At 40.2% G+C, this 24201-nt stretch overlaps 1 protein-coding gene and 1 pseudogene across 1 annotated transcript in view; both read right to left on the bottom strand.

Moving 5' to 3' along the window:
- DNAJC1 (DnaJ heat shock protein family (Hsp40) member C1) overlaps positions 1 to 24201 on the bottom strand; it is a 203067-nt gene that overhangs the window by 29471 nt on the left and 149395 nt on the right. The window contains exon 9 of the mRNA XM_022580478.3: positions 3266 to 3385. Coding sequence (XP_022436186.1) covers positions 3266 to 3385 — 120 coding nt within the window. The remainder of the gene's footprint in view (positions 1 to 3265; positions 3386 to 24201) is intronic.
- Positions 7017 to 24201, bottom strand: part of LOC149749946 (non-histone chromosomal protein HMG-14 pseudogene) — a 29306-nt pseudogene continuing 12121 nt past the window's right edge.

Genomic DNA, 24201 nt, shown 5'->3' with positions numbered 1-24201 from the left:
ATCTGTCAACGCAAATAAGGAACATATAGATTCCACCACGGCACACTGTCACCCCTCCCAAAAAGGTCAATTGTTTCTCGAAGGAAAGAGAACTCAGCCTGAAGCTACACATTTAGCAAGGAAAATGGGTCAAAGAACAGATGGTGCAGAGCTGGGGTGAACTGGTACAGGTGATCCGGTCAGTATGTAGAGGTTCCAATAACAGCAAACTCAACTTGGTTTCTTTTTCATAGTGGAACACTTAATGAAAACAAATCTAATTAACACCATACGCCAAAAAAGAAGTATAAGTGATCTTCTAAAGTGTGGTTAGCTTTCACTTAACATTCTACTAAAGGAACTGTATTAGCCAAACCCATCTTAGCTGCTTCAATGTAACTCACTGTGTGTTCGGTAAAATGAGTTTTGTCTTCAGACACTTGTTCTCTTTTCGAGAGAGAGTGCTTTACAGTTTGTGTTTGTGTGTATGTTACTGAAATGTAGTTACTGAAATGAAACGTACAGTCTAGCTATGGAGATGATGCTCACAGAATGAAAATACAGTGTGAGTCTATATATGTATATACTGATATAGAAGAAAAGTTACAGTGGCCCTTTTGGTGCCCAAAATTTTAGGCTTACTAAGTATTTCCAAGGTACTTTTGGTATTATGAAAATAGAACTAATACTTGGAGGGGGAAAAAAAAAATCTCAAAAAGTCATGTTTGGGGGCTTCCCTGGTGGCGCATTGTTTGAGAGTCTGCCTGCTGATGCATGGGACACAGGTTCGTGCCCCGGTCCGGGAAGATCCCGCATGCCGTGGAGCGGCTAGGTCCGTGTGCTATGGCCGCTAAGCCTGCGCGTCCGGAGGCTGTGCTCCGCAACGGGAGAGGCCACAACAGTGAGAGGCCCGCGTACCGCAAAAAAAAAAAAAAAGAAAAAAAAAAATCATGTTTGCTACTTCCATGATAAAAGGAAAAAATATCTATTACATGGAATCAGTCTCCCTTGGGTAAGTATAGAAGAAGAAGAAAAAAAAACTATGGGATGAATTTGCAAAAGTGTGAAAAGATGCCTTTACCTACACCAAGGCTGCACTAAGACTGCTCTTGTAAGTTACGTCAATTTTCGAGATCTATGATACTAAACAGCCATCCCAAGGCTCTGTTGGTTATATCACGTATATTAGCATTTAAACTTTCATCTCTCTCCTCTTAAAAATATAGATTAAAAATTTAACCAGATTTTAATGACAACAACAAAGTAAAATATTGCTCTATTCAATTTCTTATCTGCCTTTGGAATTATTAACTCTAAGGTCTCATAGAAATATTATTTAAAAAGTTAAAGGCAGTGTTGGGACTTCCCTGGTGATGCAGTAGTTAAGAATCCACCTGCCAATGCAGGGGACATGGGTTCGAGCCCTGGTCCGGGAAGATCTCGTATGCCGCGGAGCAACTGAGCCCGTGCACCACAACTACTGAAGCCTGCGCACCTAGAGCCCGTGCTCTGCAACAAGAGAAGCCACCGCAATGAGAAGCCCACGCACCGCAACAAAGAGTACCCCCGCTCGCCGCAAACTAGAGAAAGCCTGCACGCAGCAACGAAGACTCAATGCAGCCATAAATAAATAAATAAAATAAATTTATAAAAAAAAAAGTTAAAGGCAGTGCTATCTTCAACAGAGACACTAAGTTAGTGAACTATTCTCTCTCATCAACCAACTGAACTAAAAGTTTTGAGGCCCTTTTAAACCAATGCCTGTTTTGTAACTTTCTAAAAAGTATTTCAGTCATTTTTGTTAATCACTATATTAACAGTAATTATATACTTAGAGGATCATAGTACTTAAAACATCAGTAACCACGGAACATCTTTAACCTGGTCAGATATTTACTGATAAGGCATTATTAACTGATCTTTCTTTTACAAACAAACAACCTTACAAGATAAAATGCACATCCCAGTAACATTCTTAGCAGAGGAAAAGGTATCCTTATGGTTTTCCTCCAGTAACCTAAGATAACGGGTCTCATCATGAAATAGCCAAAAAAAAGTGACAAGATAAAAGGGCTAACTTTCCACATGATCAGACTAACTCTTAAGTCGAAATCATGTAAAACATCTTACAGAAATTTGTGTCTTTAAAATGTGATTTTAAAAAGCCCTACCATACGGTAGTAAAAACATTCCTATATAATTTAAAATTCTCAAAGCAGCTCCTATCTGAAACAGAAAAAAAAAAAAGAAAAAAAACCCAAGAAAAAGAATTGACAGTAATACGTATTATTTGTTTCTAAATTAAAAGGTTATTTTTTTGGTGGTTGTGCTTATTAATCATTTTGCAGGGTTTTTAAATTGTTCATTATCAAAAAAGACCCAAAGTATTCTAATACAATTGAAGAGAACATAAGAAATCTGAATCTTTGCTTTCAGTATCCTTAGATATTTTAGAGCTATAGGATTTATTTTAAAGTAAATTCAGTAAATATTTACTATCATTTATGAAAATAAGGATCATATTGATGAAAATAAAGACCTCCATTTCAAGTAAACACTTACTGAATATTTAGTATATATCAGGTGCTCTAGTAGGTGCTTTTATAAGATTCTCTGCCCTATATTTCCAAAGTGTTAAATCGAAAACTTTCCCAGCAAACACTGTCTTTTAAATGGTAGGTATTACTAGTCACATATAAATCATATATAATTTAAATATATATTGTTTATAGTATATATATAAATCTATAGTTATACACTTTTAATGTACATTACATATAATTATAAAGCTATATGCATAGAACAATTTTTTGGTTAAACAACTTGTCAAAATGAATGGTAGGTATCATCCTTCAAATAAAAACATAGGAATATTGCTCATTTAATTAACGCAAACCACCTGTCAACTACCTATAGCAATCTGTACTTCAGTGTTAAAAAGATCCAGCTGAAATGTAACTTCTCTAATTCTGATCAGAGAACTATATTTTTTTCCCACAGCTAAAGGGGTCACTCGAAACAAAAACTAGCATTGTTTTTCTGTGATTAGGTTACAGTAGCTTAAGTCTCTAAACACCAGAATGCCTCACACAGCTGTTAATTGTAGACCAGGGCACTAGCTGACATCTGCTTCTTGCTTATTTTGTTAACGGTTCACTTCCAGGTCCTTAAAAAGATTGTAGGCTTTCTCCAAAGATAATGCTGGATGCATCTATGTCTGCCTTCTACAAAGTTGGCTTATTCTGGTTTCTCACTCTCCATTCAATGCAAATCTCAGTGAACTCACATCTGTCACCGATCGACCCAATTCGTGGGCAATCTTTTCCCATCGACCTGGGGTTCCTCCTGGGAACTTAACCATACTTCTTGTCAGCTGGCTGAGGTCCTCTTCTGTCCATTCAGGTGCCTGCAAAACATTAAAGAAAAAAAAATAATTCAGAGAATGTTCGCTAAAACATTTAATAAACCTGTGAAACCAAGTATTGGCTTTATGCTTTCCGCAAAAATAACAATGTTAAAACGTCTCTACTAGTTTAGGTGAAGGTCTGAGTTGCATATTTAACATTAGAATGCAAAGCTCCCGCAGCCTTTTAAATGCTCCAACATACGCCAAATAATAAAGAAGTACTGTGAACCCAGGCTCTTAAAGACATTAAAAAAAGGAAGACAGTTGTTTTGAAGTGCATTGTGTCACTAATGCTCACAAATGCCTCATGTGAGCTTACCACAGAAGGTCTTGAAGTTTTTAAGAAAAATGATTAAAAAAGCAAAAAAACTTTATAAGTGTAAATGAAAATGTGAACAAGTAAATGGACTGATTCAGAATCAGAACTGAGACAAAGATATATTTTTTGTTCATTCTACGTAACGATATTTAATTCTAAAAAGCATGTATTTTCAAGAAGTTAATTTATCAAGTGCTAGCATTTTGTAAAACTTGAGAATAGAAATTAGAAAATCCTGCAGCCAAGACTTAAACCACCCAGTCCATGCAAAGCAACACTTCCTTTTTGAGAAAGTAAATAGCTTCTAAAAGTTGATCAGATTATTAAATTGAATAATAAAATACCTTAAAGATGATAAAAATCTGTTTTTGCAAAAGCCAAAATTCTCAGAGCAAGCATATTCTCTGCATTTTATTCAGCATTACCACTTGGTGAAACCCAAAGTAGAGCAAAGCAAAAGAAACCATCATCAAAGAACAGATAGCCACGTTACAATTATTTTACATTACAGCACTGAACTATTTCCTACCAGAGGCAGTAGCCACAATGGTACAACACAAGACTCTAGGAGTCAGCAGAGAGATGGAGGAAGCCACCTTATTTTCCTTTAATTAAAAAGAAAGAAAAAAGAAAGAAGGAAGGAAACCTCTGAGACAAATACCTTTTCTAATCACTGTTTCCGATAATGAACAGGCATACATCAGGCCGTATGCATTACAGGACCATCAGCACAGACAACAGCCAGAGGTGAGTGACCCCAGGGACTATCTCCACAGCTACAGCAAAGCTTCTCCCTGACACTAATCCTCCCTGTCATTCTCCCACTGTGCTCTAACCACACTGACATCCGCCTGCCTCACCGCAAGCTTAAGGGGGCCCTTCCTGACTTTTTACTGTCTCCCCCAATCAATGGTTCAAGCGTGCTCTTTTCACCATGTCCAAATGGCAGCTTCACTCATAATCAAAGTGCACTGCCCCTGTTAAAGGGCTTTCCGAAAGGCTCTCCCATTTGCATTCATTTGCAAAGCAAACTACTTTTATTCACTTTGTTCTGCTATCAAGAATGTTCCCTGAAGCAGATAAATTGGCATAAATACAACCTGCCACTTAAGAGTCAGTAAATAATAGCCAATAGTAGGGAGGATTTTATCAATCATTCTATTTTGTATCCACTAAAAGCTGAAAGCCTCAAACATATTCATCAGTACAACCCTTACGAAACATGCATAAATTCCCTTCTATAAAAAGGTAGCCTACACTGAGTATGGTCGGAATTTCCTTGATATTTAATGAATATCAGAAATCTAATTCTCCATATCAGATAAATTAAAAATTTACACTGCAGGTTTTTTACTTTTTGCTTGTTTGTTTTTACTTAGGGGAAAAAGCATTATTCAGATATTATTTAGACAGACATAATTGGATTTTCTAGGAAATCGCTTTTGCTAAAAAGCTGAAACTTGAATAACTATACCAATTGGCTTCAAAATGCAAAAGTTATGAAGCATTTAAATATAAGCTTATAGTACAAGGTCATACATAAACAGCATTAAGTTGACGCTGCACAGAGATAGAGTATTCCAACCATATAGTGTATCAATGCAATTTCACACTAAATCAGATCTTATTTCTGCATTAATTATAACAAACACATTTTTGTAGGAAACAAAATTGTCTAAAATGTCAATAATATAAGCCATTCTTTCACAGAGTAAACTAATTCTTTAATCTATTTTTAATAGATTGGCCTTCCAAATATGCTGCATATATCAACAATGGGCATTAAGAATCAATCTAATTTTAATTCCTTGTGAATGAGCCTAAAAGGATAGTGCCACTTTTTTCTGGAAAGGAAAAGATTTAAATCAAATATTTGGATGAATATCCTGAAAAATCATCTACTTCCTTGAAAATCTTTCCTTTTAGTTTCACTGTTATTTCACAGCCATGATTTTATTATTAATATTAAAAAACTAGATCAATAATAACTAGGACCATAATCTGAAATCTTTGAAAGAATCCTTTTACCAGTTCATTATTCTCTCTCTTCCAGCTGTACGGCACTTTGGTGAATGTGTAATTCCTCAGCAATAGTTGGTTGTGTCTTTAGAAGCAACAGAGCCTACTGTGATCCAGCTACTGCAGCAGCCATGAGGGTGGCCTTGGTGTGAATGTATTCTCCTTGCTCTAATCTGGAGCCAACTGTAGCTCTGAAAGTCAAATGAATGCATACGCATACCGCTTTGCCACTTAAAACCACGTGTGTCCAATACTACTGAGACACTGGGCCAAAAATTCATCTCTACTGTAATGGAAGACACCCCATGGGGTGGGGACAGCTGTTCTGACTACACAAGCATTCCAATTTTGCATCAGAAAAGCCCCGCTCTGGGAATAAATCTCCATACTGAATAAAAAGTAAAAAGTTTTCAAATTATTTAATATATTTACGTAATGACCCCAAAATATATCTGCTAAAGTAAGAGCTGATATAACATTTAAATTGTATTCTCTCTACCCCTTTGGGATAGATTTTTGTCATAAAGCTAGCTAATGTTCAAAGATTCAGTGCCTTTGAAAATCCTTAATATTCTTGGGGAATAGGAGTTGGAGGCTGTAGGGGAAAGCACACTGTACCTTTAAAGTAACCTATACATACCTTTCCCCTCACAGAGTTAGACGGTAAAATGTTAATTACAAACTGTCATGCAATTTATTTGGTACTGAAAACTTATGACCCAATTAAAAGAAAAATTTTAAATGTACTTATTTACTGCATTTTCATACTTTATTGAAACTGCCTAATGAAGAATATTTCTGTTGAAATGACTTATTAATGTAATTTATGTAATTACAGACCTTACAATTTTGGATTCAACAATTTTTAATAGATTCAGCTCAATTCATGAATTCTCAAATTTTACCTAAGAAATAATATCCTTACTTAGTATCACCCAGTTAAAATATCACATATGCATCTAATATTATGTGGATGGTATATCTAATGATCGAATAACCTGCTACCCTCTCATTCTACATCCTGTACTGACATTCTGTTTTAGAATGTGCATTTGGCTTTCAGCTATGCAATTTTCATTTCCAATTTGAAAATTGAGCAGTTAACTGACCTTGACTATATATGTGGATAAATGGTATATTAAAAAACGCAAACAACAAAATTAAAAACAAATCACCTCGGGGCTTCCCTGGTGGCTCAGTGGTTGAGAGTCCGCCTCCCGATGCAGGGGACACGGGTTCGTGCCCCGGTCCGGGAGGATCCCACATGCCGCGGAGCGGCTGGGCCCGTGAGCCATGGCCGCTGAGCCTGCGCGTCCGGAGCCTGTGCTCCGCAACGGGAGAGGCCACAACAGTGAGAGGCCCGCATACCGAAAACAAACAAACAAAAAAACAAATCACCTCTAATGTCTTTTCACTCTTAGGAGGAGAAACTCTTCTTTGAAGAAAACTTGCAACTCATCCTAAGCTATTAGTATAGTGTTGTGATCCTTTAGCAGCAGTCGTTGTGACCAGAAAGGTCTTCCCATCTATGATTTAGCTACCTTGCCAAAAGAGAGATCCCCTCTGGACCAGTGATCCTAAAGTGTGGTCTGGCGCGAACCGGCAAACGAGTTTGTTACCCACCTGTGACGAAGTTCCGACACTTACAGCAGTTGACCGCTGCCGCCACAACCAAGAGCAATCAGCAGGTTCTTCCTTTAGAGACTAGAAGCCAGTTGGGTTAGTTGTCAAGCTAGCATGTGCGTCCCATGAAGTGCGAGCTGCAATCTCGTTCGGCACAGCAGGACTACAGCCTGGTCAGCAGTAGCCGGAAATAATTTTTAAAACCCGGTCCTTCACTATAGATCATTTGAGAAACACTGCTCAAGACAATGCAGATAGTTCAAATTGCTTCTTACCTCCTTTTTTTTTTTTTTTTTAGGAGCAACAGTAAATACTTGGAGCTCTTGAGAAATGGAAACAAAGATGTTTGATCCATTCCTTTGCAAAATATTTTATGCCACTAAGTGTTGGCGGGGGGACTTGGCATGTAGTAGAAGATTACACCAGGTACAGGGAACAGCAAATTGCAGAGGCCTTGAAGTGGGAGCACGTCTAGGATGTTTGAGGAACAGCAAGATGACCAGGGTGGCCAGAACAAAGCAAGCCGAGGTGGCAGGGGGAGGAGGTGAGGTCAGAGGGGCAAGGAGGTAAAATCACAGAAGGGCTCAGAGGCCATCACAAGGACTCTGACTCATTTACTCTGCCTGACACAAAGCTATTGGAGAGGTTTTTCTCCCTTCAGTTGGTGGAGAGCTTATTTACAAAAGGGGCTATTTACAAAGGTGTGAGTGGAGGGGAGCCACAAGAGCTAGTGCACTGACAGTCCTGACAGCTCAAACCTGCAAGAGAAGACGCCCAGAGTCAGCCTGCTTACAAAGTGAGAGTGAAATCAGGTGCAGGGCAGCAACTGGCCTGAGATGACCACATCCAGAACCACGGCTAATTAGGTCTGTGATGAGTTACTGCACAGGCCCCACAGTTGATGATAAGGAACAATATCAGGGTGTGATAAGAATCTCTGAAGTCTTTAATGACAGTACTAATCTCTGCCTCTTTTATTCCTTTACTCTCCTGTGGGGATTCAGAAAGGAGTAATGATAAATGTGATCAAGGGGATATATTTACCCAGAAGAAGATGATTTTACCTGAAAGATTTGCGAAGTCTTATTTAAAACTATGATATACATTATTCAAATTCTAACCTAAAGAGTACGTACTAGAATCATCTATTCATGGTAATTTAATATTGAAATAAAGAGCTGACACCATCGAAGATGTTTGACTGCCGATAGCTTTGAAGCCTCCCCTCTCCCCTCCCCCTTGTGCCCCACATCTGGGTTAAAGCCCGAAGGAAGCCTGGGAGGCTGAAACCTCGCACGTCCCTCCGTCCCTCCGTCCCTCCATCCCTCCGTCCCTCCGTGTGTGCAAGAACCCTCATCTCAGCCCCACCCCAACCGCAGTAAAAAAATCCCAAACCAGCCTCCTTTCCTTTCTCAGGTAATTTTTGGGCCAACATGGAAAGCCTGCCCTGTTTTCCCCAGAAAGCCTCGTTACATAATCAACCTTTTTGTATTATCTTGGGGGGGGGGGTTTGTGTGTGTGTGTGTGTGTGTGTGACATTATCAGTCCTGACACTGGAACCAAATTTTGGGTATGGAGGTGGTAATGCTGTCACTGCAAGGTGGCCACAGCAGTTGACACTAGGAGCAGGATGTCTAGAGGGGGGCGACCACCACCCGGGGTTATCTTCTCTTGCTTTGGTTTGCTGACTGGATCTGCTGCCTGGTGCTGCATTTGCTGAGTCCTACCAAGCCTCTGTCATAGATTTAACCTACCTAAGTTGGAAGCGTCAATGATTGGTGTTCACAGAGAAGAGTATGGGATCAAGGAGCTCCTTTAGCCTTGGGTTGTGTGTCTCAGCCCAGACTCATCTGTGTCTTAGACTGAGTTGTGTGTCTTGATTGATGGACTCAGGAGAAAGACTCTAACTTGTGAGATACTGCTTGTGTGTCTCAAGCAGGTGGTGTTGGCCCTGTTCTAAAGAGGGCTCAGGGGGAAAGAGCTTGTTTAGGCCCACTGGGTAGTCACCTGTATGGAGGAACAGCAGTCCCTATTGGAAGAGCAGTTGAATTACTGAGATTCATACTCCTAAAGGCAGATGGCTCACTAGGACCCTATAAGATACTTTTGCTTCTGCTGCAGAAAAGACCTTGATCCTCAGGGTTACAGAGAAGAACACCCCTGGCATCCCTGTGGCACAGCCAAGTTGTAAATTCAACCTCTGTCACGGCGAAGGACGCTAACCCTGACAATACTGATTGGAGGCTTTCTGGAGGAAGAAATTTATAAATATGACCAGTGCAGAGAAGACCTCCCTGAAGGATATCCAGTAACTACCACCACCAAAAAACCCCAAACCAAAACAAAAAAAACCTACAGGGTGAGCACACCGGTCTGCTAGGGCTGCCGTAACTGAGTTGCTTCAACAACAGAAGTCTCTCTCTTCACATTTCTGGAGGCCAGAAGTAGGAGATCAAGGTGTCATCAGGGTTGATTTCTGATGAGACCTCTCTTTCTGGCTTGCACATGGCCTTTGCTCTGTGTGTGCCCACGCAAAGCGAGGGAAGATCCCTGGCCTCTCTTCCTCTTCTGATAAGGACCCCAGTCCTATCAGATTAGGGCCCTGCCTGTATGACCTCACTTAACCTTAATTAATCACCTCCTTAAAGGCCCCATCTCCAAGTACAGTCACGTGAGGGTTAGAACTTCCGCATATGAAGTTGGGACACAATTCAGTCAGTAACAAGGAGGAAACAAACAAAAACCGAAATGGAAGTCTGTAATTTGGCCCAATTGGTAACTGAAATTTTACTAAAAGAATTTCTACAACAAAAAGATTAAAAGGGCAGATTGGCTTTTGTACCTCTATAACACTGGTTCTGAGTTAGTTTAACGTTTGCTGAAACACAGCAGTTGGATAACCTTCATGGCCTTAATCAATAACGGGGCTCAAATTACAGTTATACTGGGCATCCCACTAAATTTAAATAAGGTACCCCCTATAATCATCGGGCAGTTACTAAAGGTGATAAAGAGGACAAACAGGTATGCCTTACCTTAACCACAGGAACTACTGTCTTGCCTAAATTTCTCGTGATCACAATACCCATTGTCCTAAAATGTGCCAGTGCTCATGGACTCTCTGACTCAACAAGTAATAAATATTTGTCACAAATTATCTCGATAAAATGGAAGCCCATGAACCTCTTCTTCCCCCATTAAAATAGTTAATATGGCCCAGTGTAAATTAAAACAGAGTCTTTCATGGTTGAAACCCTTTAGACAAGATGTATTTAGAGAAGTGGTGAGTATCCCCACTGCTTTGCCATTTAAGAGCCCAGTTCACCCTGCTCTTAAACTTGGGAAGAATGAATGTGCCTCACAGTGGATTACCAACGAGCCTGGATTGCTGTGGGCCGCGTTAAGGTCCCTGTAGCCAGTACTACTGAATTGACCAAATTCATCCAATCAGCGAATGGTAAATATTTTGCTATTATAGAATTTGCTGCATATCTTTTGTTCGGTGCCTATTTCAACAGCCTCTTGACTGAAGTTTGCCTTCCCCTCCAAAGGGCTAGGACATACTTTACCCAGCTCCCAGGGCGGGTAGCTCACAGCCCTGTCATTGCACGCAGTCTCTGAGGGCAAGACCTTAACTACATCCTTCTTTCTCTAGGGACACAGGTATGACATTACCCTGATGATTTCCTCTTTGACACACTCGTTCGGGACATACAAATAATACAAGGTGCTCACAAAAAGAGGATGGGCCACTGCCTCACACACAGGGTAAGCCCCCCCTGCCACCTCGACGAGATTCCTGAAAATTATTGGGGAAACTGAAGGCTGCTCTCTCTCTGACACTGTCAAGAAACAGCTGTTGACTCTCAGCACCCACAACGTCTTTTAGGCTTTTTTTTGTGTTCTGAAGGAAACATATTTCTCATTTACAACTTGTACACAAGCCCATTTATGCTGGTACTTGCAAATTAGCTCACTTTGAATGGGGCCCCCTCTAACAAAGGGCTCTAGAATCTGTCCCAATTGCAAAATAAGACACTCCTGTTAGTGCCCCCCAGAGACTCCTTCACTGTAGAGGTTTTGGCAACCTTCTCTCTGAGTTAGAATACCAGTTGTGTACAACTAATCACTTTAAAATGTTAAAACCATAAGTATTTGGACTGCTAAAATTAAATTTTTGGTCTTTTAAAGAAACTGCTTAAAAATGAAAAAGAAAGCCACAAACCAGGAGCAAATATTCACAACACATATCAGAAAACAAGATTTGTATCGCAATTTGTTTATCTATTCTCCTACTGATAAACATTTGGGTAGCTGCCGGCTCTGGGTTACTATGTATTATGAATACAGATGCTATGGATATTTGTGTTTAACTCTCTTAGTGGTCATGTGTCTTAATTTCTCTTGGATAAATACCTACTGGTGGAATCGCTAGGTCATAGAGAAAGTATACATGTCACTTTACAAGAAACTAGATAAGTATTTTTCCCAAGTATTGCTTTGCACTCTAACCAGCGATAACTGAGGGTTCTTGTTGCTCCAGATCCTCACCCACACTTGATATCACCAGTTATTTTATTTATTTATTTTAAAAGAATAATCAGGAATTTAGTTATTAATTTAACTTTATTTAATTTTACTTTTTGGCCATGCCATGCAGCATGTGGGATCTTAGTTCCCCAACCAGGGATCGAACCAGTGCCCCCTGCATTGGAAGGACAGAGTCTTAACCACTGGGCCTCCAGGGAAGTCTCCAGTTATTTTGACTGTTCTGGTGGGAATGAAATGTATCTTATTGTGGTAACGATTTGCATTTCCCAGATAACAAATGATCTTGAGTATCTTTACATGTGTTTAAAGACCAACTGAATATCTACTTTTGTGAAGTATATGTTCATTTGTTAACTGGGTTGTCTTTTTATCAGTCAGTTGTAAGAATTCTTTATATTTTGTGGATACAAGATCTTTGTCAGATATATGTTTTGTGAATATTTTCTTCCAGTCTGTAACTTACATTTTCATTTAAAATTCTTCAACTTTTCAAGACTTACCTAATTCCATATACTCTTTATCTAGCTAACTACGATGCTAATAGCTTATGTAATTACTGTGGTTACAAGCCTCCAAGATGGTCCTCAGTGATTTCTACCTCCTTGTTCAGTCCCCTTCCACAGTGCCTAGAGCTGACCTGTGTAACTAAGAAGATATTGTAGAAATGGCAGTGTGTGACTTCCAAGGCTAGTTTATAAAAGACCACTGCAGCTTCTGCCTTGCTGTCTTTGGGATCACTTGGCTCTGAAGGCCAACTGCCCAGTTGTGAGGGCATTCAAGCAGCCCAATAGACAGGCAGTGACAGGAAGAGACAGTGTCTCCCTCAAGAACAAGGGGCAAGCATTCTTACTGTCTGCTGTAGTGAAGATAATTGCCTCTCTCTGGAGAAAAGGACAGCCAGGCTTATTGCCTGTTATAAAAGATTTGGGTTCCTTAAGCTCAGGATTCCTCTTCTGTACCACAACCCATTGGCTGCAGAGGGGGTCATCTGTCCCTCTGCATTGCTCTGGGGGAACTGGGCTCAGGGAACCAGCAGAAAAAATGCTGATACTCTAGCTACTGCTATTGCTGTGAGTGATAAACTGTCCTTTACCTCTGATCGACGAGTCTCACGTCTTCTACCAGCATCCATGAAACTGTGGCAGGCTAACTTATGTACTTGCAAGTGGGGTAAATCTCCAATTCCTTACAGTTTTGGTGACAAGGATAGGATTCTGACAGAGACATGACTTTCTGAAAGAGGAAGGATGAGAGCCTTGCAGAGACTTGAGGGAAGGCCTTGGGAATCTGCAGTAAACATGTTGACCAAATCATACAGTCAGTTATGGAAGCAAATGGCCCTTCCTTTCGCTGCCTATTACTGAGGGTGAACTGCGGAGGTGGCTGCAGGCTGAACACCAGGAAACAGGTTCAAGACAGGTGCCTCAGAGGTGTCCTCACTGCTGCTAAATCTCTTCTGGGCTGGGGCACTTCCTTACCATCCTGTTAATCAGCCTCAGGTGTGTCCCACAGTAACAACCAGGAGATTCATTTTAGTACTGTTCCCTTTCAGGCAAAAGGTTCTGCTCTCTTTCAGACAATTACAGAGACACATATCAATAATGACCATGAAAGGAGAGAAATTCATGGGCATAAATCAGGCCAGTCATTAGAACAATGTCTGGTTTACTTGGGAGTTGAGGGGGCGGGGTGTGTAATGGTCTTAAGGACAAATGGTATCAGCTGGGCTGTCTTTCCTACAGTCTATCTTGTCCACCTCAAGTCTATTTGGAAATGACAGTAAAAGGTCTCAGAGGTTTTGGAAGTGGGTCACGGCTGCTTTTATCCTTTCAGGAGGCCTCCCAGAGACAGACAAACTCTTGTAGGAAACCAAGGATGAGGCCCTGCTTAGTATTCAGGTTCTTACCACCTCAGATTGGATTTAGATGCTGATGTAGGTGACCAACCAGAGAATGAGAAATCAACCCAGAGAAACTTAGGTAAATTTTTGTGGTCAGCCTACTGCCCTGGAAAACTCCCCTAGCCCTTATGTAGAAACTGAGTGAGAATTAAGAGATGTTAGTGATGGGAGAGCAACTGCTCTGGATTAAGATGGACTCGGCAAAGAAGGTCACCACTGTGCAAGCCTGAGCCAGCCAGTGGCAACCCCATGACCTCAGCTAGAAAGCCCCGTGGCTACGGTACTGAGTCAGAGAGTTCTCAAAGCTGAAATAGATGGTATCAGCCATGAGGACCTCACCACCTGATCGCACGTGGTGTGATCACGGGTCACCCAAAACAGTGGAGTTGCACTTGGTTTGTGCAGCTCAGAATTAAAAGCACCTTATCCAAATCTTTGAGTACTGGAGATAGTATGTGTCTCATTTCAGCACTCTACCTGGTACTTTATATGGACTAAACTACTTATCACAGTACTTTGAAGGGACTCAGACCAGCAGGCTGCATTTGCACCTGTCCAGCAAGCTGCTGACATGCTGTCTGCTTTTGAAGTCCCACATCTTCATGACTCTTTTGGGAGGTAAGTCTCTATGACTAATGACCCTGTGACCTGGAGCCTATGACAAAGGAAAACAGCCTTGACCTGGAGGCGTCTCTTGGGTTTTGGACTTGCTGCCTCCCTGACACAGCTATCAGGTAGGCACACCACCCCCTTTTTGGGGGGCCTCATTGCACAGCATGTGGGGTTTTAGTTCCCTGACCAGGGATCAAACCTGTGCCCCCTGCAGTGGAAGCGCAGAGTCCTAAACACTGGGCCACCAGGGAATTCCAAGGTGCACCCTTTTTGAAAAACAACTACAAGCTTGCTGTTGAACTATTTTCAAAAGGAATGCCTGGTTTAAGGAAGCCTTGTGACTCTCCAGTCTGATATTCCCATTTTGGGGTGAGTCAATGCAGATTCAATGACTCATAAGTTGAGGGGGCCTAACAAGCCTTGCTTGTTAAATGGAAACGGTAAGTTCAAGAACACAGCTGGCCTCGGCCCACTGGCATCTGGTCTCTACATGAAAAAGTGGCAGCTTTCCCTTTGGGAGAAACTTTTACTCTATTCCACCATCTGAAGCAAAGCTGCTGGCTCAGTGGGGCCCTCAATTCACAAAGGTTCCATTAAATGCCTGGGCCTTGTTCACTGATGGTTGGGCTAATGAGAAACCTGACGGTATCCAACCTCAGTTAGCAGCTATGAAAAAACAAAACAGATGTCGCTGTGTAGAGAGAGTAGAGCTGGGGGCGGGAGGCGGGGCGCTTCCCCACCACCGACACTTTTCCAGGTTACTGAGCTGCCATTCCCATCTGATCAGCCACGTCATTATGGCTCTTGAAGGTGGTCTTTGCCATTTTTTCAGCTTTCCAGACCATTCACGGTCTGTCAGCAGTACACCTTTTATTGCAAAAGCCACTCAACAGCCACTCAAGAGTTACCGTATCTGATGGAACTCAAAAATTGATTCAAAAAGGTTTGAGTCTATCTCCCTCATCTCCTCCAGGTCTTTACACCTTAGTAATAAAGCAGTTTGGTCACTAAGTGTCACTTTCTCTAGAAAGGAATCTTATCTTCTTAGCTACTTCCTGGGTGATGGGTAATGATTAGGATGAAAGGAGATGTGGGTTATAGAGACGTATTTAGAAAATTCGGGATTCCCACCTGATTCTGGCATGATGCTTCTTTCCCTCATGACAATCCCAGCCCAGTCTGGCTGGTATACCTTCTGGGTGGCAGTCCAGCCAAAAGGGGGAATAGGCGTTTCAACCTCGATTCTGGTTCAGCTACCTGGATTCTCTTGTTAGAGTCACATGGTCCTAGGTCATGATCACTTAGTTGAATAGACTTGTCACCAATACAGTGCAAAGTGGGGGGATCTAATGGAACTCGATTAGATGTATAAAAATGACTTTTTCCTCTCGTACTTCACCCTTCTGGGAAAAAGATCTTGGTACAAGGTCAGGGGTGAATGGGGGAAAAAAAGGTGAAGCTATAGCTTCTGGAATGAGATACCCCAATTTTGTGGCAATGGAGGGAGAACAACAATCTCAAAATCTGGAAAGGGAACAGATTAGATCCTGAGAGAGATGGGGAAGGGAGGAGTGTTAATAATTTTGTCTTTCAGAATAGGCCCTGGAACCTTCCTCACGAAGGAAAACACCCTGGTGCTACTCTCTCAAACTGTTCCAAGTGCCTTAAATTTAGCTGGCTGTACCACAATTTGATTATTATTGCCTTAAATATTTCTGACAATGCCATTAAAAATAGCAGATGGCCCAGATCCTGTATATCCCATGCTAAACGTACATCAGCACCTTTGGGTGTCATCTCTATCCTCATCCCCATGGTCATCACACTCAATCATTCTGTGGGGAAGAAAAATGTGACTGGTGGCACTGGTGGCAGTGACCAACATGACAGGTTGGGCTGACGACTTCAGGTAGTTGCTCAACAAAACAAGGACTAGACTCCATTATTAAAAGTGAACTGGCCCAGCTGAGAGGTGTGTAGGAACTTGTTCCTCACACTGACTCATAAAAGTCTCATATGTAATATACTACCACTGCCCTAATAATTGTAAATAAACTTTCTTTACAGGGTCATCATGTGCATGCACCTCAGGACTACACCTTGGTGCAGAAGCAAGCCATCTTTTTTCCCTTTATTCCTGAAAATGCAATGACTTGCACCCTGGGAGTAGTCATACGAGACATTCAAGTGTTTAAGGAAACACCACCAGCAGGTTATGCAGCCCTCAGATGGCTGAGAAGATCCCTCCGAAACGAGGGATAACTGACTTGTAGTTCATGTGCTCACTGAGGGAGGTATCCCTACAGTGGGAATCATCTAATTTTAAAAGGTGGTATGAAATTTGTTCCTGATTATTTGAACTGACCAATTACACTACCTACCATGGTGGTGGAAGACACTCAGATCAGCCTCAGCTTTCTGGCCAGGGTTGTTACTGGTGACCCAGCTGCCACAGGTTCCTCCTGTGGGCCAGGGCGGAAGCTTGCTAAAGCATCCTGCTATACCAGAGGCTTGGGGAACTGGCTTAAAAATGCTGATATTCTGACTACTGCTGTTGCTGTAATAAACTGTCCTTTATCTCTGACCAGGAGTCTTATTCTTCTATCACCATTCATGAAACTGTGGCAGGCTAACTTGTTAGTCTACAAATAGTGTGAAACTGTAGACCCTTCACAGTTGTTGACAGTATGTACCTTTTCATTTTCTTAATGGTACCTCTTGAATGACAGAAGTTTTTAATTTTCATGAAGTCCAATTTATCAGTGTTTTCTTTTATGGTTAGTGACTTGAGTGCCCTGTCTCTAAAGGCTTTACCAATCTCAAGGGTAAGGTAGGGGTCAAGGTTCATTTCCTATTTCACAGCTGCTCCAATACCATTTGTTGAAAAGACTACATTCTTTCTCCTTCTGAATTGCCTTGATATCACTGTCAAAAATCAGTTGATAGACTGTAGGGAACAAATGTATGGATACCAAGGGGGAAAGGGGTGGTGGGAGGGATTGGGAGATGGGGATTGCCACTATACATTATTGATACTATGTAGACAACTGATGGGAACATACTACATAGCACAGGGAACTCTACCTAATGCACTGTGGTGACCTAAATGGGAGGGAAGTCCAAAAGGGAGGGGATATCGGTATGTGTATGGCTGATTCATTATGTTGTGCAGTGCAGGCAAACACAACAGTGTTAAAGCAACCACACTCCAATAAAAATTAAAAAAAAAGAAGGCAAAGAAGAGAAACAAAGAGAAGTCAAGAAGAAAAGGAATGTAATCACTAAAGGCAAATATAAACATTTTAAATTCTTAAAAAAAATCAACTGACTGTATGTATGAGTCTACTTCAGGGCTCTTTTAATGTTACATTGATCTATTTATCTATTGGATGCCATATAATTTCCATTATAAGATAAGAAAATTGTAGTGTTGTGCTGCTAATTTTTTTAAAGATGTAGCACATCACAACTTTTTTTTTTGGGGGGGAAGTGAAGATTATTTTAAATTACAAATAAATATTCCATCTATTTAAATCTTTATCCCTGCTTGTGGAATAATGCTATATAGTCTGCAAAAGGACCTAAATCAGGACCTGGGGTCTTTGTTGTCTTTTTTAGCTACACCTTTCTAATGCTCTACAAAACTTATATCCTGTCTTACTCTTCCTGAAATAATAACACTATCATCACCTATAAGGTTAGGGAATTGGCAAAAAGATGTAATAATTTTCTTAAGGCCACCTAGAAAGTCAATACAAGAAGCCAAAGTTCTTAAAGAAAAAAAAAGTATTCTGGATAAAATTATAACTGATTAAGGCCCAACATTTACTATATTATTTACTAAGATTATATAAAAGATATGTGTGAGTGTGCATTTACTATATTATTCAAAAGAAAGACTCTTTGAAAATGAGCATTGGTAAATTTATGTTAGAAAATCTTTGTGCCGTCATTATTACTTGTTCTCTATTGTTTTTTTTCCAATGTTGAAAAGTAGGAAAAGCTTTATAAAGAATTACATTACTATTTACTGCCTAAAACTTTTTTTTGAGAAAAATGAATAGTAAAGCGTAGAAAACCAAAGTTAGATATATATACTGTTAGACTACCTAGGATAAAGTTATATCATATTTAAGATTAACATGATGTTAACAGAAAAATTTTAGAACATGACACTGGCTTTGATTTAAGACCTCATGAAAAAGCAGTACAAATTCGTTTTTTTTAGTTTTGGAGGACATGCATTAGCCCACCAGCTTGTCAGTCACGCTTTGAAATTCAAGCTTAAAAAATGTATTGGGGACTTCCCTGGTGGCACAGCGGTTAAGAATCTGCCTGCCAATGCAGGGGACATGGGTTCAATCTCTGGTCTGGGAGGATCCCACATGCCACGGAGCAACTAAGCCCGTGCGCCACAACTACTGAGCATGCGCTCTACAGCCCGCGAGCCACAACTACAGAGCCCGTGCTCCGCAACAAGAGAAGCCACCGCAAAGAGAAGCCTGCGCACCACAACAAAGAGTAGCCCCCACTCGCCGCAACTAGAGAAAGCCCATGAGCAGCAACGAAGACCCAACGCAGCCAAAAATAAAATAAAATTAAATCTTTAGGAAAAAAAAGTATTGATTTACCACTGACATAATTAAAATTATATCCTCTTGTTGGATTGACCCCTTTATCATTATGTAATACTCCTTCTCTGTCTCTCATGATAATCTTTGTTTTAAAGTTTACTTTGTCTGATATAAGTATAGTTACCCCAGCTTTCTTTTGGTTTCCATTTGTATAGAGTATCTTCTCCCATCCCTTCACTTTCAGTTTATGTGTGTCCTTATATCTGAAGTCAGTCTCTTGTAGTCAGTGTATTGATGGGCTAATGCATGTCCTCCAAAACTATAATTAAGAATTATAGTTGACCCTTGTACAACATGGGTTTGAACTGCATGGGTCCACTTACATGCAGATTTTTTTCAATAAATATGTACTATAGTACTACACGAAACACAGCTGGTTGAATCCACAAATGTGGAACTGGGGATACGGAGGCCTGACTATAAAGTTACATGCAAATTTTTCACTGTGTGAAGGGTTGGCGCCCCTAATCCCCATGTTGTTCAAGGGTCAACTGTAATACCAATCCTTCTCTAACTCTTCCAAAAAATAGAGAACACTTTCAAAATCATTTTACAAGGCCAGCATTACCCTGATACCAAAACCAGACAAGGAAGCCATAAGAAGAGAAAATTACAGGCCAAAATCCCAGGTGAACACAGATGCATTTTAAAATCCTCAAGAAAATATTAGCAAACCAAATTCATTAATACAGTAAAAGCATCATACACCACGATCAAGTGGAATTTATTCCAGGGATGCAACAATGGTTCAACATGTGCAAATCAATGTGATACACCAACATTAACAACATTGGTTTGTTAACAACATTAACAAAATGAAGGATAAAAATCATATAATCATCTCAGTAGATGCAGAAAAGGAATTTGACAGAATCCATAAACATCCATTTATGATAAAAACTCGCAAGAAAGTGAGTACAGAGGGAATGTACTTCAACATAATAAAGGTCATATATGACAAGCCCATAGCTAACATTATACTCAATGGTGGAAAGCTGAAAGCTTTTTCTTTAAGATCAAGAACAAGACAGGGATGCCAAGTCTTACCACTTTTATTCGACATAGTATGGAAAGTCCTAGCCAAAGCAAGTAGACAAGAAATAAAATGCATGCAAACTGGAAAATGCATGCAAACATGTAAAACTGTCACTTTTTGCAGATGATATATGATATAATATATAGAAAACCCTAAAGGCTCCACCAAAAGACTGTTAGCACTAGTAAATTCAGTAAAGTTTCAGGAAACAAAATCAATTAAAACAATCTGTTGTGTGTTTTTTTTTTTTTTGCAGTACGCGGGCCTCTCACTGTTGCAGCCTCTCCTGTTGCGGAGCACAGGCTCCGGACGAGCAGGCTCAGCGGCCATGGCTCACGGGCCCAGCCGCTCTGTGGCATGTGGGATCTTCCCAGACAGGGGCACGAACCCGTGTCCCCTGCATCGGCAGGCAGACTCTCAACCACTGTGCCACCAGGGAAGCCCTGTTGTGTTTTTATGCACTAGTAATGAACTCTCAGAAAAAGAAATTAAGAAAACAATCCCATTTACAAAAAAATAAAATACCTAGGAATAAATTTAACCAAGGAGGTGAAAGATCTGTATACTGAAAACCGTAAGACATTAATGAAAGAAATTGAAGAAGACACAAATAAATGGAGAGACAGTCTGTGCTCATGGATTGGAAGAATATGTTAAAATGTCCATACTACCCAAAGCAATCTACAGATTCAATACAGTTCAATGGTATTTTTCACAGAAATAGAAAAACAATCCTAAAATTAGAGTGGAACCACAAAGGACCCCCAACAGCCAAAGCAATCTTGAGAAAGAAGTACAAAACTGGAGCAAAGTACAAAACTGCTCCCTGATTTCAAATTATATTACACACCTACAGTAATCAAAACAGTATAGTATGAGACAACCTACTGAATGGGAGAAAATATTTGCAAATGATATTACTGATAAGAGATTAATATCCAATACATATAAATAGCTCATAAAACTCAACATCAAAAAAACAACCCAAGGGCTTCCCTGGTGGCACAGTGGTTGAGAGTCTGCCTGCCGATGCAGGGGACATGGGTTCGTGCCCCGGTCCGGGAGGATCCCACATGCCGCGGAGCGGCTGAGCTTGTGAGCCATGGCCGCTGAGCCTGCACGTCCGGAGCCTGTGCTCCGCAACGGGAGAGGCCACAGCAGTGAGAGGCCCGTGTACCGCAAAAACAAAACCAAAAACAAACAAAAAAACAACCCGATTAAAAAATGGGGCAGAAGAACTGAACAGACGTTTTCCCAGAGGAAATGCAGATTTTTCATATGCAGGCCAAGAGGCATATGAAAAGATGATCAACATAACTAATCATCAGGGAAATGCAAATGAAAACCACAATGAGATATCACCTAACACCTGTCAGAATGGCTACCATCAAAAAGAACACAAATAACAAATGTTGGTGAGTGTGTGGAGAAAAGGGAACCCACATACAGTGCTGGTGGGAATGTAAACTGATGCAGCCACTGTGGAAAGCAGTATGGGGGGGTTTTCAAAAAATTAAAAATAGAACTACCATATGACCCAGCAATTCCACTTCTGGGTATACATCTGAAAAAAACAAAAACACTAATTCGAAAGCTACATGCACCTCAATGTTCAGAGCAGCATTATTTACAATTGCCAAGATATGGAAACAAACTAAGTGCCCGTCAACAGATGAATAAAGAGGTGGTATATCTATACCATGAAATACTACTCAGCCATAAAAAAAGAATGAAATTTTGCCATTTGCAGCAACATGGATGGATTTGAAGGATATTATGCTAAATGAACTAAGTCAAAGACAAATACCATATGATATCACTTATATGTGGAATCTAAAAGACACACCAAACTAGTGAATAAAACAAAAAAGAAGCAGACTCGCAGATATGGAGAATAAACTAGTGGTTACCAGTGGGGGAGTGGGTGGGCGGCAATAAAAGGGTGGGGGAGAGGGAGGCACACACTACTGGGGGCAAGACAGGCTCGAGGATGTACTGCACAACGTGGGGAACCCAGCCAATATTGTGTAGTAACCGTAAATGGAAAAAACGAATGAAAAATTGTATGAAAAATAAAAAATAAATGGCCACCCCCCCCACCACCACCAAACAGTATGTGGTACTGGCATAAAGTCAGATATATATGATCAATGGAAGAGAATAGAGATCCCAGAAATAAACTCATTCATATACGGTCAATTGATTTATGACAAAGGAGCCAAGAATATACAATGGGGAAAGGACAGTCTCTTCAATAAATGGTGCTGAGAAAACTGGACAGGCATACGCAAAAGAATGAAACTGGACCACTATCTTACACCATACACAAAACTTAACCCAAAACAGATTAAAGACTTGAATGTAAGACCTGAAACCATAAAACTCCTGGAAGACAACATAGGCAGTAAGCTCCTTGACATCCCAGATTTGATTCACTGTTAAAAATCCACCAATTTTTCTCATTTCCTTTAGGAAGAAATCCAAGTTCCTATGCAAGGCATTTAAAGACTGGGTATCTGGCCCCTGCCTACCTCTCCACTTTTATTTCATCTTAATCTCTGCCTCCTATCCTAATGCTTCAGACATCTGAAACTACTGGCTGAACATGGAGGATGTTTCATCTCACTGTGCCTTTTTGAATATTTTCCCTATGCTTAGAATGCACTCTTCTGCGTTTTCTATCTAATAACTACTCTTACATTAAGAATAAGTTTCCTCTGTGAAGCCTTTCTAACTCCCAAGACACTGAAGTACTCCCTCTGCTATGCTTCCTCCATAACTATACACACTTTTATAAAAATTATTGCATTATATTGTGATGGCCTCTTTATATAACTGTTTCTTTGTATGGATTATAATCTCCTAAGGCTTAGGGACTGTGCCTTCATGCATATATTCTCAATGCCTGAAGCACATTATTAAGTCAGTGAATAATTACTGAGTGAGTATTTTGGGAAAAAGTTGAAAAACCCAAAGGAAAAATAGGTGCGAAGCATACCAGGCCCCTTTGGAGGTAGGACAATAAATTCTATATGTATCATTAGAAGTGGATAACGCATACATGAGTGGAAAATGACAATAATTACGTATTTCTCTAGGATTAGTGATACTCAAAATGTAGATCTCTTGCTTAGTAAAGTTAGAATTCCACCAGAGACATTTTCATGTCTTAAGGGACATTTTAATTTATAGATTTATAGCTATTAACATTAAATGTGACCTCAAGGACCAACTGTTCTGTCTACAGGCAGAAATTTTTCTGCATTATCCTATTTGAGAAAAAATAACTGAAACAAAAGAAACTGAAGGGATTTTAAAAAAATCAGGACGTATGATAAAAGGATGTATTGGTAAATAGTACGGGGGAAGCTGGAAATTTGTAGTACTCTTTCCATGTTGTTCAACTATAATGCATCCAGTATTTGTCAAAGGTCATATTATTCAACAGAATGACACCTGATTCTTAGTTTAGTAACTGGAATCATGTATGTACACTGGAATCTAACTAGCTTTCTTAAAGGGTAACACTTTTAGTAGTTACATTCCCTTAAAACAGCCTCATTTCAATGGTTTATCTATATGCTGTAATATTTAATAATATTTTAGAATTACAAGGGGTCACAGAGTCAACCTAGCCCAACACCCTCTTTTTAAGATAGAAGAAACTGAAGCCTACAGAAGCCGAAAAGGCTTCTTCAGGTTCACTGGGCAATCAGCGATGGAGTCGGGATAAGATCTCAGGTTTCCCAATTTTAGCCCAGTAATCCATTCTGAGTTTTTAAAATTACAAATAAAAGTGTTAAGTTATTGCTGACAGTGAGCATATATATTGTATCATGCAATATCATAAAAACATATTTAGCCAAACTGTTGAAAGTGGGATACCTTTTAAATATTTCTACAAAATTAAGGTAGGATCATAATTTTAGACAGCATCACAGTCAGGACAATACTTGCAAATTCTTTTAATTAGTATAAATGTCATAATTTCCTTTCCAGTTTTATGTCATCTGATAGCAAAGTCCTAGTGTGAAAGGAAAATAAAAATAGAGTCAGTATGGCTCAGATAGCTCTCTTAAATGGAGCTGGGAGGCCATTAAGGAAGTATGACTTATGCAAGTC

Source organism: Delphinapterus leucas, chromosome 2, assembly GCF_059928025.1.
Source record: "Delphinapterus leucas isolate spDelLeu-1000000601 "Yukka" chromosome 2, BTC_Dleu_Yukka2, whole genome shotgun sequence".
In the NCBI taxonomy this organism is placed as follows: Eukaryota; Metazoa; Chordata; class Mammalia; order Artiodactyla; family Monodontidae; genus Delphinapterus; species Delphinapterus leucas.
This window is presented reverse-complemented; position numbering and strand designations above follow the sequence as displayed.